General features: G+C 45.5%; 1 protein-coding gene across 1 annotated transcript in view; it reads left to right on the forward strand.

Moving 5' to 3' along the window:
* LOC124711497 (WSCD family member AAEL009094-like) overlaps positions 1-15,104 on the forward strand; it is a 181,454-nt gene extending 166,350 nt beyond the window's left edge. The window contains exon 7 of the mRNA XM_047241610.1: positions 14,695-15,104. Within this exon, the coding sequence (XP_047097566.1) occupies positions 14,695-15,104 (410 nt within the window). The remainder of the gene's footprint in view (positions 1-14,694) is intronic.
* The last annotated feature ends 5,274 nt before the right edge of the window (positions 15,105-20,378 follow it).

Consider the following 20,378-nt stretch of genomic DNA (forward strand, 5'->3'; position numbering starts at 1 on the left):
TCAAAAAACCAAAAGAAATATTTTATTTCCCTGTTTCTCCAGAACTTTAAAACTTTAAACATGAAAAGATGGTTTCTCCTATATCCTTGATTGAAATTCGTGTCACAGAGTGTTGTTAATTTAATCATAATGGACTTACGTCGAAATTCTGCTTTCTATACTGCTTAATCTCTCGAACACACAATTCATTAAACCAATTTTCTAAGGTAGTTTACTCAAATGGAAATTATTTCCGAATAGCTGTATATGTAAAACTGAACAAAATCATTCTGTTGCTCTTCCAAATAAAAGTACTGGAAACTCAATAATCTGGTAGGAACGATAAGGAATACTAAGCATTTTCGAGCCACACTAATTAATATAACTATTCTGTGTGACAATTGTTGCAAATATGAGAGACATTTCACAGCCAGCTTCGTATTAACATCGCAACAATGGTCCAGAATTATGAAACAAATGATACTGGTACATGATAGATAACTGCTTTTAAAAACAATTGGCAAATGTGGTGCAATGGAAACAAATAACACGCTGCAATTTTTTTGTCATTTACTTACCCTTGAATGATGCGTAGACACAAATTCCTGTCCAGGAATAGTGGCAATCCAGTGATTTCTCAACTTCACACATTTGGGAAATCGAAACATGTGCACTTTAATGCCTTTTTGGGATTTATAATTTACCTGGCAAAAGGGAACGCAGCACTTGTATCCCATACTTCGAAGAACTGTAGGCGAATACTGTACGAAATATATATCACTTTCACGTGTCACACACTTTCAACACAGCATACACGCCAACAGGACTGCCGACTGAAGATAAGGCGGCCAACAGTTTGTGACGTCACGTGCCAATATGGCCGCTGTGGTAGGCCTTGTATCTAGGAGGCTTTGGCCAGACGGCGCCCCACCAGGGCGGGCTGCAGCCGCCTCGGCCACACGGGGGCGCCCGCACCGGCTCTGCGTGCAGTCAGTCCCTGCACCGCATGTCCAGCAAGGCGGTCGCGTCCAGGGCGACCCGCCGCGCCGCACCTGCCTCGCTAACAGTCCTTCACACAGGCAAACGAAACTTACGTTGTGCAGTGTCGGCGTAGGTCTTTCTCGACTACAGCGTGTTAAGAAGTTTAGTCCATACACTTTTTGTGGTGTCACCGCCAGACACCACACTTGCTAGGTGGTAGCTTTAAATCGGCCGCGGTCCATTAGTACATGTCGGACCCGTGTGTCGCCACTGTGTGATCGCAGACCGAGCGCCACCACAAGGCAGGTCTCGAGATACGGGATAGCACTCGCCCCACTTGTACGGACGACGTAGCTAGCGATGCACACTGACGAAGCCTCGCTCATTTGCAGAGCAGATAGTTAGAATAGCCTTCAGCTAAGTCAATGGCTACGACCTAGCAAGGCGCCATTAGTAACATTGCATGTATCTAGAGAGTCTCACTTCTATCGCCACAATCTCCAGATGTACCAAAAGGATGGATTAAAGTTAAGTATTCCAGAAGCTATGTACTTTTCTTTATAGCATTCATTACATATCCTGTTTCAGACCTCACACCCATCTGCGTGAGCGTAGCGCGTGCCTTTCGGCTTCCTCTCATTGTGTCTAGGCTGTCTTGTCTAGACACAACACTTTTACGCCGGCCGGTGTGGCCTTGCGGTTCTAGCGCTTCAGTTTGGAACCGCGTGACCGCTACGGTCGCAGGTTCGAATCCTGCCTCTGGCATGGATGTGTGTGATGTCCTTAGGTTAGTTAGGTTTAATTAGTTCTAAGTTCTAGGCGACTGATGACCTCAGCAGTTAAGTCGCATAGTGCTCAGAGCCAACACTTTTACTTACTTTGCTTCACGAGTTTCAGTTTATGTGATATTTCTGACTTCCACTGTGATCGTTGTTCTACATTAATGAACTGATGGCCACTGAAACTGCTACACCATTGGGGCACTGTGCAACAAATGTCAAACTGACGCGAAGTGTACGTCACCAAGGGATATGCAGATGGGAAGCGTTTCAGGGTGACCGCACGATGTACATAGGCGTAACGCCATCTACAATATGCTTGTATAAAAAGATCACTGAAAATGTCGTTTGTTCGTGAGGAGACAGCGTTGTGCCTCGTATAACAAGAACGAATGCCTAGCAGCGTGCGTCGGTGTGCGACACCGAGAGACTCGCGCCCTGTCCAGAATGCGGTTCACCGTAGCGCGACGCTGTTGCGCGCGTTGGTCAGGATCGCACGGCTGAGGTGGGAATACGGAATCGTCTACGTCGTTTCGTCGAAAACCGACATTCTGCGCCCGTGTCTGCGTACGGAATACAGGCTGACCCTTACAGAGAAAAAAAAAAACAGCAACCAGACACTTTTTATAATGCTGTTTGTTTATTTAAACAGCGCCGTTAGCGGTTTCAAACCGACAGGTTCATCATCAGACAGTTTGTTCACAACAAGATACATTTTACATTAGCCTTCACTTTTTGTTCTCCCAAATTATGATATTTCCCTGGGGTGGTGGTGCCCTACGACCAAAACAAGATGTGAGACAGTGTCTATTTAACTGTAATTGTGCCTCACAACGATTTTAAACGATGTAAACGAATTATTAAAGTGAAGCTGTTTTGGTTACTTCAGCTGAAAAATCCGCGCTATTGCGTTCCAGTGCTGACTGCTTGTGTTCACGCAGCAGCGAAGACTGCATGAAGCACTTTCTTTAAACATACGCATACACATAATCTAAGGCACCAGCGTGGAATGTCAGATCCCTTAATCGGGCAGTTAGGTTAGAAAATTTAAAAAGGGAAATGGATAGGTTAAACTTATATATAGTGGGAATTAGTGAAGTTCGGTGGCAGGAGGAAGAAGACTCCTGGTCAGGTGACTACAGGGTTATAAACGCAAAAGTAAATAGGGGTAATGCAGGAGTAGGTTTAATAATGAATAAAAAAATAGGAGCACGGATAAGCTACTACAAACAGCGTAGTGAACGCATTATTGTGGCCAAGATAGACACGAAGCCCTTATCTACTACAGTTGTACAAGTTGATATGCCAACTAGCTCTGGAGATGATGAAGAAATTGATGAAATGTATGATGAGATAAAAGAAATTATTCAGGTAGTGATTGTCCTCCGTACAGTCCCGACTTGGCTCCATCCGATTTTCATCTGTTCCAGAACCTAAAGAACACCTTTGAGGACTTCATTTGATGAAACAGATAAGCAGAGATGAGGATGTGGGTAGGTCAAGAAAGACAAACATTCTACAGTGATGGCATCAACAAACTGGTCTCTCGTTCGGAGAAATATTTTCGTCGCCATGCTGACTACGCTGAGAAATATAGACGTAGGCGTGAAAAGTATGGAAGTGGAATGTTGATAAAGTTTGTTTCATTTAAAACTGTTTAAGAGCTTTCACATAGAAAATTCGGGGGTATTACTTCCCAGCACGCCCTCGTACATTACCCACAAATGGGACAGGCGAGGGGTTACAAGCGATCTGTTTCGTGCCTGAACCGCTCTTCCTCAGTTCCGATGCTTGGTCAATATGTGAGTCCAGCGCCTGTCTTGGCAGAGACTACCAGACACTCGCTGACTGCATACGTGATGGCTGACTGCGTAGTCCAGGCCTACCTGGTGGCCTTTCCAAGTTTCACGAAAAAAAATGTTATTCTGTGTTGAAACTTTATTTTGAAAATTAAGTTCTCACATAATACATTACTCGTATCGGGTGTTTCAGAATAACATATTAATTATTTGGGTAGAAGTTCCTTACATCAAAACAGCAAAAAATGTCCAGTAAAGTTCTGGTATAAAATGCATACCTTAAGAGCTATCAACACTTGTTCATCTTCGCTACTGTGAAACACGTCTCTTCTACTGAACAAGTGCTCATACCTCGTAAGGTATCCATTTTAGAGCCCATGTTTATTGGACATTTCTTTTCTTGTTTTGGCCTAAGAAACCTGTCCCCAGGTGTTTGAAATGTCAACCTGAAACAGTCTGTGTATCAGTCGAGGCGACCCTGCAACGCAGGGTTTCATTGCACCACAGATTTTCTAGCAAACCGTTTAACCACGAATCTTTGTTTACACAGTTTGCGACAGCTAGTTCCAGTCACACCCTGTTCTCCAGACACGTACTGTGCTCAGCTGTAACTTTCGTGGCATTGCCCTTATTATTAGATGTCTTTAATCTCCTGCTAACTCTTTCAGGTCGAATTAAATCGGGTGATGCTGCGGGAATTAGATTACGAAATGAGATGCTTAAAGTGCTAAATGAGTTTTTCTATTTGTGGAGCAAAAAAAATTTAAGATGGTCGAAGTAGGGAGGGTATAAAATATAGACTGGCAATGGCAAGGAAAGCGTTTCTGAAGAGTAAATTGTTAACGTCGAGTATAGATTTAAGTGTCAGGAAGTCGTTTCTGAAAGTTTTTGTATGGAGTGTAGCCATGTGTGGAAGTGAAACATGGACGATAATTAGGTTGGACAAGAAGAGAATAGAAGCTTTCGAGATGTGGTGCTACAGAAGAATGCTGAAGATTAGGTGGGTAGATCACACAACTGATGAGGCAGTATTCAATAGAATTGGGGAGAAGAGACGTGTGAGGCACAACTTGACCGGAAGAAGGGATCGGTTGGAGGGCATATTCTGAGGCATCAAGGAATCACCAATTTGATATTGGAGGGCAGCGTGGAGGGTAAAAATCTTAGAGGAAGACCAAGAGATGAATACACTAAGCAGATTCAGAAGGATTTAGGTTGCAGTAGGTACTGGGAGATGAAGAAGCTTGCACAGGAAAGAGTAGCAACAACCTCTTTCAGCAAGTGTAGGTCATCCTCTGCTATGTTGCCGTTAAGCGCCGAACGCTGCCACGATGATGCGCGCAGTAACATATACAGTCACCTCCAGTAGATTTGTAGCAGATCGTCACGAGTCCGTCGACTATGAGGGCATGAATAGTTGCTCTCGTGAAAGTTAGTATAGTAAACCAATGCCAGAGGTCCACAAACGTATTGGTTGCTCCCGACTCCTCTAACCTCACGCGGACATGCGCCTGGTGCGGATTCTAATACAAATACGAAATTGTTGATGGAATGCGTTCTATGGAGTGGGAAAATATACGGCGCCTCTATGCAGGTACGTCGCGTACAACTGAAGGCGTCGCTGCTGCGTACTGCCGGCCGGCGTGGCCGAGCGGTTCTAGGCGCTTCAGTCTGGAACCACGCGACTGCTACGGCCGCAGGTTCGAATCCTGCCTCGGGCATGCATGTGTGTGATGCCCTTAGGTTAATTAGGTTTAAGTAGCTCTAAGTTCTAGGGGACTGATAACCTCAGACGTTAGGTCCCATAGTGCTCAGAGCCATTTGAACCTTTTTTTTTTCTGCGTACTATAATGCAACCAGACGATTCAGAGCTACCGAAGAAGATGTCTAAAGCACTTAAATACGACAGCTGACGACACGGTTACTATACTGCTAGACCTGCATTTCTGCAATAATTCTGCCGAAGAGCCATGTAGTCAACATAATCTACAACTACGTAGTATACAACATGGCAGAACATGTGGCACAATCGCCATAGTAAGGTGACCATTATCGGCGTGAGAGGAATGACGTTGCCGACGTGATGGCGAAGAGAGTAGCGAACTATGCGGCAAAGAAAAACGATCACGTTCCACACCTAGTCTTGTTCCAGCGAGCCGACTGGTAGAGCAGACTGCGTCTCTTATAGCATGGGGGGGTCTCGCCACGAACAACAGGTGCACCAAACTGGAGACAGCCTGCCGCCTCTGTAAGAACATTTACAAGTCTAAATCCCTTTCCGTCAGCCTAGAACTCCGACACTCCAACACCGGACTGAGAATTTTAGTGCTCTGTATCTCAGAATAACTGATCGTGGTCAGAAAGTTACAACTCAAGAAACTACGACTAAAGGACAGCAAGATTCTGAGAAAAGTCCTCAACCGTAACAAAGAAGAAGGAGGTGCAGAGAATCAGACACATTAAAGAAACTGCACCAAAATTAAGAGTGCATTATAACAGGTATAAGAAACAGGACGCTAATCTGTTGCAGTCCTATAGCCAGGATGGACGACTGGGGGCACACTTCAAGGGAAAACGACTTACGCAAAGTGCACAAAACTAGTTAGGAAAGACGTTGAGCAACTGTAAATTGACCATAGGGAATTTACGCTAGAGATCAGTACAAGATGTCTTTCAGAACATCTTAATCTCTCTTACCACGTGGGTCCGGAAACTGGAGTGAAGTGCACCCAAGAACACCCGTAGCACCGGTGTCAGGCAGCACGGAAATGACTGTAAGGCGAAAGCTCGCTAGTAGCTACGTGTCCCGAAATACAATAATAATAATAATAATAACAATAATTAACTGTTTCAGTCATATTATACAGGGTGTCCATAAAGTCCCGCTATCGCTTGTAAAAGCCATATTGATAGAGTATCCTGGATTATTGTGAAACGCTTAGAAGCTGTCCGAGGTTTTTTTTTTCCCTTTGTGCATCTCTACGAGAAGGCACAATGTGTCACCTGGTACCCAGAATCCAGATCTGTAACATTGCTACAGAGGAATTACCGACGCCTTTATGGAAGGGCATGGTGACAGGACCATTTTTCTTCGTAGAGAGGACGATTACGGAAAATGTTTGCCTGGATATGCGCCGCCACCGCAGATCGAATAGCTGCCGCACGATAGTGCACCCCCCGCCGCATTGGAGTCTGTACGTGTGGGATGCGCCGAATCACAGATTTCCTGAGAGGCGGATGTGTCGTGGTGGTCCCACCGCATCGCCTCCGCGCTCTTCCGACGTTACACAACACTACTCAGCGACACTGCTGCCCTTCATGCAGGAATCGATGAAGCAGTTGGAACGGTACATCTACATCCATACTCTGCAAAACCACAGCAAAGTGCATGGCAGAGGGTGCGTCCCATTCATTGTACCAGTTATTAGGGTTTCTTCCCGTTTCATTCACGTATGTACAGCTGGAAAAATGATTGTTTGAGTTCCTCTGTGCACGCTGTAATTATTCTAAACTTGTCCTCACGGTTCCTATGTGAGTGATACATAGCGTGTTGCAGTATATTCGTAGACTCATCATTTAAAGCCGATTCTTGAAAGTTTGTTAGTAGATTTTTTGGGATAATTTACGCCTAACTTCAAGGGTCTGCCAATTTAGTCTCTTCATCATCAATGTAACATGACCATTCGTGTCGCCCTTCTCTGTATACGTTCAATATGCCCCCTTACGCCTATTTAGTATGGATCCCGCATACGTGAGCAATATTCTAGAACGGATCGCACGAGTGATTTGTGAGCATTCTCCTTCGTACACTGATTCCACTTCCCCAGTATTCTACCAATGAGCCAAAAGTCTACCACCTGCATTACCCACAACAGAGCCTATGTGACTGTTACATTTCATATCCCTACGAAGTGCTACACGCGGGTATTTGTATGGGTTGGCCGATTTCAGCAGTGACTCGTTGATGTTATAGTCATAGAACACTACGCTTTTTGGTCTTGTGAAATGCACAATGTTGCATTTCTGAACATTTAAAGCGAGTTGTCAATCTATGGAACACTTTCAAATCTTATCAAGATCTGACTGAACATTTATGCAGTTGCTTTCAGACATTACTTCATTACAGATAACTGCATCGTCTGCAAAAAATCTGAAGTTACTGTTCATATTGTCCGAAAGGTGATTAATGTACAACATGAACAGAAAGAGTTCCAGCACACTTCCGTGGGGCACACCAGAATTTACCTCTGCATCTGACGGTGACTCTCCATCCAAGATAAGTAGTCTCTGTTTCTTTAGAAGTTTCTTCACAGTGGTTGCGTACTGTGGAGGTTCCTTCCCATCATGAACTATTCTACTGGCTGCGTATCTATCCAGCGAATAGTCAACTACTCTTTTGAATTTGAGCCAGAAATATTCTACACGCTCCTGCAATGTGCTGAAAGTTTTAAGTTCACCATTGAGATATGACGCTACTGATTTTTTTTATCTAGTTTACTGAACGTATACATCTTTCTGCTTGTTTTAGTTGCCATCTGTACATTGGCAATCGTTTTTGCCGCGGTCGCTGATACCCGTTTCAATGTCTACATTCTCAAAGAGGTCAGGTCTGTTTGTTGTTATTAGATGATATTTCCATCATGAGCGGGGTTCCGAACTGTGTGTTCTAGGTAGTTCTCAGAGAAGCCATTTAGTAAAGTTTCATAGGATGCTTTATCACGCCCACCGCAAACAAAACTGTAATTTTCCCAATTAATCGTTGGATGATAAAACTCTCCACTGATGTGATTCTTCACTTTCTGAAGTTTTTTAACCAGCTAGTCTCCACCGATGATTACTCTATGATTGGGGAACATACGTACAAGGGAACTGAGATTTTGTCTAAAGTTTTTGATTACCTGAGGAGTCTAGTGGGCAATAGAACGATCCCATTGTAATTTTATGCCCACCTCTGATATTGAGTCTTGCCCAAACAATTTCACATGCAGCTTCAATTTCTATCTCGGTGGGTTTGAGTTTTTTGTCTGCTGCGACAAATACACCACCTCCTTTTCCCATTAGCCTATCCTTACAATATACAGTTAAATTTTGACCAAAAATCTCACTGCTATCAATTTCAAGTTTCAACCAGCTTTCTGTGGCTAGTATTAAGTGAGCTTCACTGGTTTTCATGAGCGTTTCCAACTCTGGCACTTTGTTGCAAATGCTTCGTCAGATAACCATTAGGACTGTAATATTCCCACCTGCCAGAGGCATTTCTTTCAATCTTAATACTGAAACTCCTGGGTATCGTTACCTGTATGCTGCGGGCAGAACTCGAATAAAGCCTTTATGTTCTAGGAGTCACGAGCGGGGGACTCATTGAAATGCACACATCAAAAAAAGTGGCATTCGTCTTCTCGTCGCACCCCGGACGTGTTCCGTTAGTGACAGATCAGCGGACTGGTGAGCAGTTCAAATGGTTCAAATCGCTCTGAGCACTATGGAACTTCTGAGGTCATCAGTCCTCTAGAACTTAGAACTACTTAAGCCTAACTAACCTAAGTACATCACACACTTCCATGCCCGAGGCAGGATTCGAACCTGCGACCGTAGCGGTCGCGCGGTTCCAGACTGTAGCGCCTAGAACCGCTCTGCCACCCCGGCCGGCGCTGGTGAGCATTCCAATAGACGTCTGTAGTGTGGGTTTTGCATTATTCTTCTGGAATATGCCCTGGTCATAAGAGTAAGAGAGCAGGGTGATTTATCGTGTAACTGAATTTCAACGGATTCCTTTCAGCACTAGATTACAAACAGCAGAGGGCCTCCAACAACTGCCTGTGGGAACGACAAATATCACTCGTGTTTTACTCAATGACTCGCCGTCAGTCACTGCGAAATGTAATCTTTCTGACGGGAAATCCCGAATGCAGTCACACCACAGAGACAATATTCCATAGGCACACATTGTTATATGAAGCCTCTTGTGAATACCGGTATCGAAAGCCTCTTGGAAATCTAGAAATATGAAATTAATTTGAGATGCAATGTCGGTAGTACTGATCACTTCGTGAGAATAAAGAGCTAGTTCTGTTTGACAAGAGATGAGAGGAGGGAGATCAGAGCACATTGCCAGTGTGCTACACACAAGCTAGAAAGCAAGTGGCAGAAGTTAGGGATGTGTAGCAGGCTACCACACTGTTTGGTTTAACGCCCGTATGAGGAGTTTAAGATGGTATGGGCGCGGGTGTGCAAACTAGTGGGGCACATCTCGAAACGCCTTAATGGTTGCATTGTCACAAGTTACCTTAATGATTAAGGCGGACTGCCTTGAATATATGGAAATACGAGGCTACGCATATAAGCCAAACCAAAAGGTCAACAGCATTCGAGTCCAGCTTTGGTGAAAGGCGGCTGCGACCGGCCGCCATGCAAGTCGACCGTGGGCCGAGATTCTCCGTGTGTCTGCACATTGGCGGCACCGTGTTACAATGCAGGGCAGCGCCGAGGCCAGGCGTAGCAGCGTCCCGCGTACGTCGCGGTCACCACAAGGAAGCCGGCAGAGACTGACCTGCCTCATTGCGGAGTAGCAAAGCGACTACACTCGCTCGACAGGTGGAACCCAACTGGATCTCACCAAATGTCTGTGGCATTCTGTAAAAGCTACGCGAAAGAAATCGTTCTGCCTCAAGCAGAAGTGTACTGGAAGTCACTGGTGCACTGCAGACTTCCGAGCATCTGGGAAAAGTCGCAGGTCATTACAATTTTCAGGATCGGTAGTCTAACAGATGCACACAGCTATAGGCTTATATCACTGGCGTCAATCTCTTGTGGAATTACGGAACGTCGTATATTGTCACATATTACGGTGCTTTTGGGAAAAAAGTCTGTTTTATACGAATTAACGTAGATTCCGATCAACAATGATCTCGTAGGATTCGACGTGCTCTGTTTCTCGACGAGGACGAAGCACTTAGATAACGCTTTCCTGGTCAATGCCATCTCCTTGGACTTTCGGAAGGCAATAGATGCAGCCCTCCACTGTCGCTCAATGGACAAAATACTATCTTAAGGATTCTTGAGTCCTTAATACATAAAAATCCACACGTCCTTCTTAACGAAGCGAAGCTAAGGATGTAAAAGTAGCCTTGGGTTATGCCGAGGAAGTGCTGCGAGGGCTCTACTCTTCACCACGTACAGAAAATTATCCAGTGTGGTAAATTCCAGCCTTATTGAGAGTGTGCGCTGATGATGATGCTCTTGCGTACAGGAACTGTGCAAAGCCAGAAGAAGCTAGCTTACAGTGCTGGCGGGAAATCGCTATAAACAATAAAAATCGTACACTGAGCTGTCAAACGTCGTGGGAGACCTCCTCATATCGTGCTGCACGGTGTAGTGCAGCGCTGGAAGTCCCGTGGAGAAATACTGAGCCATGCTACCTCTGTAGCCATCCATAATTGCGAAAGTGTTCCCAGTGCCAGGTTTTGAGCACGAACTGACCTCTCGATTATGTCCCATAAATTTCATTCGCGTCGGGTGATCTGGGTAGCCAAATTATTCGCTCGAACTCTCCAGAATGTTCTTCAAACTAATAAAAATAGTTCAAATGGCTCAAAGCAGTATGGGACTTAACGTCTGAGGTCACCAGTCCCCTAGATTTAGAACTACGTAAACCTAACTAACCTAAGGACATCACACAGCCGGCCGGTGTGGCCGAGCGGTTCTAGGCGTTTCAGTCTGGAACCGCGCTGCTGCTACGGTCGCAGGTTCGAATCCTGCCTCGGGCATGGATGTGTGTGATGTCGTTAGGTTAGTTAGGTTTAAGTAGTTCTAAGTTCTAGGGGACTGATGACCTCAGAACTTAAGTCCCATAGTGCTCAGAGCCATTTGAACCATTTGTAAATCTAGTCTCTCTTTGTAAATGTAAGTCCAGTCTGGATCGTGTTTCATGGTCACAGATAGAGTTGTTTGTGCATTAACCATCAGCGTCTTCTTGGCGTGTACAGCTGATTGGTAAATGTACTCACATGCCGTAGTTAAAACCTCGAGAGATGTTAAAAAGAGATGATGAGCTGTCCATCACGGAGAGGTTTACCGTTGCAATTCAAAGAGTACAGGTTGCAAGAAGTCTCACAGAAATACGAATTGTTATTGACAGGCGTCACTTCGCGAACCATTTGCAAATGCATAAGGGAGGGAGGGGGGGACTGGGGCAGAGCGAAGAGAGGGCTACCAGAAGACTTTCTCACTCCCCCCCCCCCCCGCCCCCTGTCACACGCAACGTACATGCAGCAAATCCGCTGCGGTCTTGTAAAGAACCATTCGAACAAGCGCCTGGGGGAATTTACGAAATTTATTGAAATCCTGAGCCTTGCATATCCTGAAAAGAGTCTCAACTATTTTCGTCTCATCACTGGCTGTCGCCAGTTAATTTTCGCACCGAAACGTAATCCTACGATCTACCACCGATCTCTACATACAAGTGTCAGAATGCGAGAGTGAGAAGAATTATGCACGGAAGAGCAGTGCCTTTAGCCACCAGCTGCCACTATGCAAGGGGTAGTGATAACACTTAAGTTATAACGGCGAAAAAATTAAGTTCTGACCTTAATAATCGATGACAATGTTAGTCATTTTCCTCCAGTCCCTACAGCGTCACGGTGGATGCGCCGCCGTTTGGAGGCTCCGAGGATAACGAAAGTTGACCGACTGCTTTCGTCATCGTCATAAGGGCCCAGCCCCTGACGTGACGTCACTGGTTACCCGAGGTTAGTGTAACATCTAGCATGGACCGCAGCCGTTGCGCTCCTGACGTGTTAAGTAAGGCTGGTGGCTGTGACGTACGTTCGACATCTCCGTCACTTTACCACGGAACACGACGAGGCGAGACCGATACGGAGAGTGCCCGCCTGTTGCCCTGGCCAGTAGTTTTCTCAAATGTCTGGAAACGTCGGGTCAGGCGTTGGCGGGCTGAGGTGGGAGACTGGCTGCAACACCGCCAGTCGGCACAGAGTCGCAGCAGCGCGTAATGACGTACCAATCCACATGTGTCAATAGAGCTCGGTACCCATCTTCTTGATTTGCAGTTCCTGGTATTGGCCGTGTTTGCAGTTAAAATTTTGGATATTAGGTCCGCCAGTTACGCAAAACACCGATTTTCTCAGTACCCAAACATGTTTAGGCTCACTGTGGCACCATCAGTGGGTTTTCATTTTTATTTATTTTGTAATGTGGACATTTTTGTTAAATGATTATAAAATTATGTGCATTTTTAGTTGAAACAACAGATCGTTTCTTTTTGTAAATAGCTTTACATTTTGTGAGCATGAATTTCCTGGATCGCTTGTGTCTTAATTACTACAGGTAGCTTGTCATCTGCAACCAAACGATGTTGATGAGAAAAGTTTTTTGCTGGGAGTTAACCTATCTTCTAGAATGTAATTTAGTTTTTTGCGATGTTTTCGCGCCTATTTTCGTATTTTCGTGTGGCAAGCAGTTCCATTCTCCGCATCATGCTGAGATGCTGTGATGCGTACGTAACTATAACAATTATTTTCCACAAATAACGTAGTAAAACACTTTTCATTACACCAGAACACAGTGTGATAGTGGTTTGTTATGTATCCCAGCCCAGTCAGTGTTCATTTCATCACCAGAGAGTTCGGCGCCAAATTTGAATTTTACTTGCATTCTATCTGTGTGTGTGTGTGTGTTCTGTGTGCTTCTTAGCTGTGTGTGTTGTCTTTTATATGTAAATGGCACGTCTTTGCAGATTTTAGTGTATCTATTTTTCGTGTGTGTGTGTTGCGTGTGTGTGTGTGTGTGTGTGTGTGTGTGTGTGTGTGTGTGTAGACTTTCTCTGTTTGTGCTGTTTTTATTAGTAAAGTTCCTTTAATGTGTTAAATAGTGTGCCCTTGCAGACTACTGTGTATTCGTTTAAGGCCTGTGTTCCTTCTGGTATTGCCCTCTGCATATGGAAGTTTTTCTCAGTGGTCATTTTGCTGTATGGGCTGTGGCTGGGTTTTAGTATTCTTAAGTCTGTTTCTATTGTGGTTGGGTGGTGATTGTTGGCTCAGTACGATTGTGTGTCCAGCGGTGTTAAAACCAGCTGTTGCAGTCAGGGTCGGCAACTCGTGCCCTGCATTTCTACATCTCCTTTTACATGATTACTCTGCAATTCACATTTAAGTGGGTTCATCGAACCACAATCATAGTATCTTTCTACCATTCCACTCTCGAACAGCGCGCGGCAAAAACGAACACCTAAACCTTTCTGTTCGAGCTCTGGTTTCTCTTATTTTATTTCGATGATCATTCCTACCTATGTAGGTTGGGCTCAACAAAATATTTTCTCATTCGGAAGAGAAACTTGGCGACTGAAATTTCGTAAATAGATCTCGCCGCGACGAAAAACGCCTTTGCTTTAATGACTTCCATCCCAACTCGCATATCATATCTGCCACACTCTCTCCCCTATTACGTGATAATAGAAAACGAGCTGCCCTTTTTTGCACCCTTTCGATGTCCTCCGTCAATCCCACCTGGTAAGGATCCCACACCGCGCAGCAATATTCTAACAGAGGACGAACGAGTGTAGTGTAAGCTGTCTCTTTAGTGGACTTGCTGCATCTTCTAAGTCTCCTGCCAACGAAACGCAACCTTTGGCTCGCCTTCCCCACAATATTATCTATGTGGTCTTTCCAACTGACGTTGTTCGTAATTTTTACACCCAGGTACTTAGTTGAATTGTCAGCCTTGAGAATTGTACTATTTATCGAGTAATCGAATTCCAAGGGATTTCTTTTGGAAGTCATGTGGATCACCTCACACTTTTCGTTATTTAGCGTCAACTGCCACCTGCCACAGCATACAGCAATCTTTTCTAAATCGCTTTGCAACTGATACTGGTCTTCGGATGACCTTACTAGACGGATCAGGAACAGCAGAGGTCCCAGGACGCTTCCCTGGGGAACACCTGATATCACTTCAGTTTTACTCGACGATTTGCCGTCTGTTACTACGAAATGCGACCTTCCTGACAGGAAATCGCACCCTGTATACCTACCAATTTACTGTATACGCACGATAAGTAAAATTTCGTAACTATTTCTCTTGTCCGCTGCAGCTATTTCGTTCGCTCGACTGCACACCATTGACCCTCACCGCTTTGTGTCCAGACTGGGAGTCGTTCGTGCGGTCGATGGTGGCCAAGTGGCGGGCGCTGAACCTGGACTGGCTGCGCAACTTCCCGGGCGAGCTGCTGGTGGCGCGCTACGAGTCTCTGGCGGCGGCCGACGCCCCCGCGCTGCGCGCCCACCTGCTGCGCCTGCTGCGCTTCCTGCGCGCCGACGCCGCCGTCTCGGCGCAGCAGCTCGCCTGCACCGTGGTGCGCCGCGAGGGCATCTACCGGCGCCGCCGGCGCGCCGCCGCCGACGCCTTCGACCCCTTCTCCGAGGACATGAAGCGCGACCTGCGCGCCGCCGAGGACGAGGTCTTCGCCGCCATCCGCGACTTCCAGCTGCGCCAGCAGCGCCTCCTGGGCGCCGGCGTCGACCCCGGGCCCACGGCGCAACCGCCGGGCAGCTGATGGCCGGCCGGCGCAGCTCGCGTCTCCCACCTGCCGTCGCCCGACGGGCCGCCGCGGTCGCCGCCGTCGTCCTCTGCCTCTGCTCCCAGAGTCCCTGCACTCCTCTGTACGTGACAGCCGGACACCGGTCCCAACCCTGGAGAGCGAGGCTACGACCGGACGTACGATCGCACGCGGTATTCTTTTCCCCGAAAAGATGCTGTTCCATCCACCGCCATCCTTCGTTTTCTCACTCGGTGACGTGTCTACTTTGATTCAAGTAACGAGATCCCGCCGTGGAAACGACTTCGTGTAGAGTGCAACTTTGGCACGACGGTGATGCCTGACGTCGGTACAGAATCTTAAACACGCGACGAGACATCTCGTTTGCAGCATCAGATTCTTTTAATTTGACAAATTTTATCGTCGGTTTTACTGTTATTCGGGTAGTCTGTTTCCCACTGTCTCGGGCCCTATACTGCCGTGTCTACGACGTTACCAAAACCACTGATGCTAGCCGAGAAGGCTGACGTAGCACAACCCAAATTTCCCCCACGTAATCGCGCCTCTGTCCGATTCTGCACTCTGTTCTTTACACCGTGACACCTCTACTCTCAATTGGCCACCAATCGCCCGCTCTGGAAAACGGCTCTACGGGCACGGGAAGAATGTCTTTGGTGAGACTGGCTGTCCACTCAAAAAGTTCAATCATACGCGTGGTCATCGCGTGCTATTTCTACGACACATTCACCGTTCCCGTGGTTGTCAGACAGCTCAGTCATTCTGCTCTTCCTCTGCAGTCTCTGTTCTGTTTTGATCGCTAGTTTGCAAATACTCGGCCATCTGAAACAGAATATGAGAGTGATCCCGGGACAAATGAGACGTGTGTTCCAGTTGCGCCACCGCTCTGCCGCACACCCCCAGCCGTGCTGTTGGTCTACACCCGGCAGCTGCCTGAATCTCGCTGACTGCACGGCATTGCCCAGTCTACCGACGCGCCCTGTAGTATTTCTCTGTTAGCGCCGTACTCGCCCGACAGCTTCACGTTTCGCCGTCTAATTGTTGGCGTGCTACTCGCCGCTTTCTCTTGTCCCTTTTGCAGCGCAAGGAGAACAACTACTTTTGTCAGCGCCTCTCCTTCACGCTCAACTGTCGTGTACCCGATGCCTACAATGTTACGTTGTTGAGAATACCACTACTCGTGTCACACACGAGTGAACAACAGTATATCCTATACAAAAGTCACAGTCATATCGTTAGTTAGTGTACTAAGATCGACATATGTCAGTCTTCGTATGACGGGTGTAGCGGCAGACACACCGGATTTTCCTTTACTGCAAACGACCAACGCTGCTCGTACTGCATTCGCGAGCTCCAGACCTGCCTGGTTAGCAGACATAAAACGGCCTACAGTCTTACATCACACAGGCTCACAGTTGCTGTCTTCATTCCTCAAGTCTGAGCCCATAGGTATTCTGTCCTTATAGCAGATATACGACTGCTGTGACCTACACGACGATTTGAAAGCTGTGTCGCTTGTGGTTGCAGAACCACGGTCCTTCATAATATCTCCCGTCAATTATAAAATACGACCCTGTGCCGTCTGCTACGTTTTCAGAAAGAAATTCACAGTTAAATAAAATTCATTTTCGAAATATTAATCGGCAAGTGAAGTAATAGAGCAAAATTTGCGACAAATTACTTACTATTTATTAGTTTAAAAAGGTTTTTATACGAGTTACATGTTTTCTTTTCATAAGAAATTTTCGAAATAATTTCTTAATATAACTGCTTTTATAATTCTAGAACTACTGCATAATCCTTTCATTTTCGGGAACCAGTTACATATATATTGTAACTTTTCATTATGTCTTCAATCAACACTGCCGTCGATTCGAGTAGTCTTTGTTACTAACGACTGTAAAAATCAGTTTTCCACAAACGTAACTACAATCTGAGGGAACTTACGAGCGCTTCCAGTAGAAACTCAGCATCCAGTTGCATATGGCTCGATAACCTTCCAGGGGCAGCTATCTACGTGTAATGTGTAAATGATCGAAGCTACCTGTACATTCTTTCTGGCGTACCACGAACTTGTTGAAGTCCGCGGAAGAGGATTTGTCGCTACCGGCAAACATTCCAGAGGGGATAAATCTGTTTTGTCAGCTGCCTTACAGTTTTTCAGTCATCTAATTACAGTTCATACACCGCGCGATGGTCTATATGATCTTTACGCTTTTCCGTTTCAAACAAAATATCTGCACGTTAGTATTTGTTACAACAGATTCTTCCGCAAATCACGACGGGAAAGAAAATCATCTGATTGTTTCACTGCATGCAGCTACCCACTGTGAACAGACATTTTTGTGCACAAGTAGCTTCTGTATAAAGAATATGGCCAGTCTTCACATGCGGGGATGTGAGATGCGTTGCTGTAATCGTAGAGATTGTCGTGAAATTTAAAAAAAACTTTACACAAGCTATAACGGGGCTACTATAAACCATTCATTCGTTTTCGCAGCTCTGTATTTTCCAAAGTATTACGTGTACAAATATGACTGATGCCCGAGCATAACCGTAAGCTCACCAACTTTGTATTTTGGCCTCTACAGTTGTTTTGCGAGTGCCCTTCTGGTCACACGTCCAAGCGGTAGTCAGGTTCGTTTCGTAACTTAAGTAGCAACATCCTGTCAGTGGTAATCATAGCAGCATAGTTGCGCTCTCTGAGCTGTTCCAGTGCTCCTGCAAGTCTAAATATGTAAACACGGTCCTTACTGGCCGCTCCAGAGGCAAGAGTCACGAGGCGTGAGGTCAAGAGACTGGGGGAGGGGACCAAGGGAACAGCCCTCTTCGCCAGCGACGCGGAAATTCGTATCGACCAACATCGGGGCGCCAATCAGGGGGTGCCCCGTCTTTTTGGAAGATGGCTGCAATATATCAAGGTAAGGGCTACCCGTCACAGTCCTCCCACACAAGAAGAACGACCCACACAGCTTTGTTTGTGACACTGAGCAGAAAGCATTAAGCTTCGTCAAATCTCATTCGTGCGCCACAATTCCACGAGAATTTTCAGTGGCCCACACTCTTACGTTATTTCCAGGTAAATGGACGGTTGTTTCGGCGCTGAATATCAGCCTGGAGGCGAAATGTTCATCCTCAAATGCTTCCTGCACTGTGATCTAAAATTGATGGCTATAATCGTTGCACGAGGTGAAGACGCTACGGTTTGAAATGTAACCGCCGTCGCAAAAGCTTCCGCACAGTTTCCTGCAATATTCCTGTTCCCGACACGAGAGGATTACTGATTTTTTTTGGACTGGGTACCAAACTTTCCCTCACCCTCTCCACGGTACATCTGGCACAATTGCAGAGACAAACATGTGTCCTCGAATTGACGAAAGCGACACACAATGCCCCGTTTACATGACTGTTCTTTTCCCAGAGTTCCATCTGAATGCTCGCCGCACTGTTGTAACAGATAAACATCACACAAGAACTCTTGTCTTGCTTTGTGGCCATTTCGTCGAGGCTCTGTACTCGAAACGCCAATTGGTAGACAAAACGCAAATTCGGTGAGTTTACGGATCCATTCATCCATCAGTCACGTTTGTACGTACATGTACAATCTAAGGAAAAGCTAGATTCCTGCCTGCATGTTAAGTTGCAGGCAGGCACAATTAAAAGACACTTATACATTAGCTTTCTTCCACAGTCTTCGTCGGAAGAAGAACACACACACACACACACACACACACACACACACACACACACACACACACTGCTTGTGTGAATGAATGTATACATGTTCCTCTTTCTTTTTCTGACGAAGGCTGTGGCTGAAAGCTAATGTGTAAGTGTCTTTTAACTGTGCCTGCCTGCAACTTAACGGGTCAGTTTTACGGCAGGTAGCAATCTGTCTTTTCCTTACATTGCTGATATTCCAGCCTGAAGTTTCCATTGTCTGATATTTATAAAGATATTGGAAACTATAGAACTTTGAAAAGGATGATTCATTTATAGCATCCCAGTATTTAAATTACATTTCTATAAGTAATAAATTTAGGCAACAAATTTGTTTTATCCTTATATAGTTATCAGGAATCTCTGAGAAACAATCGCATGACAGAACTGTTTGATAACAAAAGGCTAAATCCACACGTACGAGTATTTTTAGGATTTCTGGCCGTGGCTACTAGGAGATAAATTGTCGGCTATGTAGACACATAACTCATTACGCTTATCTACCAGTACTGTGAGTCATAAAAACATCGTGTAACAAACTGAAATGCTTACACAACTGCATACCAGGATATGTTATCGGTTCTCCCAATGTTTATATAGCGAGTTCTCCACAACCTATTGAAACTAAATAACTAAACAAAAGACAATGAGGTGAAATTTATTTTCACGTTTCGAATTATCGAAACAGGTTTTGGAACTTGAAGCTCTTTCTAAAAAGGCTACTTCTTAACGTGAAAAAGTCTTCCTTCTAAGTGCATTATTATCTGATACAGCGAATGTCGGCGATACTATAAGATTTCACAACGCAAATGACGGCAGGAATTCCCTGCATAAAATATCAGCGGCTGTGATGTCATCTTCGTTGATATATCCACACTATCAGCACAACACCACGTAGAACGTAAATCCTGCACGATTTCCTGTTTTTTTTTTTCAAATCATTAGTTACTATTTAAGTAAAGCGTATTTTTCCCGTAAAGACAAGAAGAAAAAAAGTGTACACACAAGAAGTTTACGGGGCTTTGAGAGAATCTGCTGTAAGTCCTTTGTTACTATGCCCATGCTTAAATATTTAAAAGCCTTTTTTTTTAAAACATCGGTGAACAAACTATGCAAGTCACAGTGAGTGAGACAAGAAACGGAGTATAAAGATGCGGCTGTAAACAAGACCAGTGAAACTTATACAGTAAGACAACATAGAATACCGAAGTAACCGAAGCGTTCTGTAAACGTTTAGCAAGAGAGGGTGTCGTGCAAGTGGAAGCGAGAGAAGCTAGAGAAACAACGGGGAAACCAGAAAACTTTCGAGGCCATATAACTGTGGGCGAAACGTTGGTGTCATCACTGATAGTGGTATACAACACAACTGGGTAACATTTCCTGGAAACACGCACGTTAACAGAATATTTCCCTTTTTCGTCGAGTTAGTGGATCGTGCCTGGTTTTGGAAACACAGTAAACGTTACTGCTGAAACACCGTACAAGCAATGGCCAGCACCACCATGTGTGACGGGAGCGGTGCTCGTTTAAAGAGCGCCACACAGATTCGCGGCC

The sequence above is a fragment of the Schistocerca piceifrons genome, chromosome 8 (assembly GCF_021461385.2).
Source record: "Schistocerca piceifrons isolate TAMUIC-IGC-003096 chromosome 8, iqSchPice1.1, whole genome shotgun sequence".
Classification (NCBI taxonomy): Eukaryota; Metazoa; Arthropoda; class Insecta; order Orthoptera; family Acrididae; genus Schistocerca; species Schistocerca piceifrons.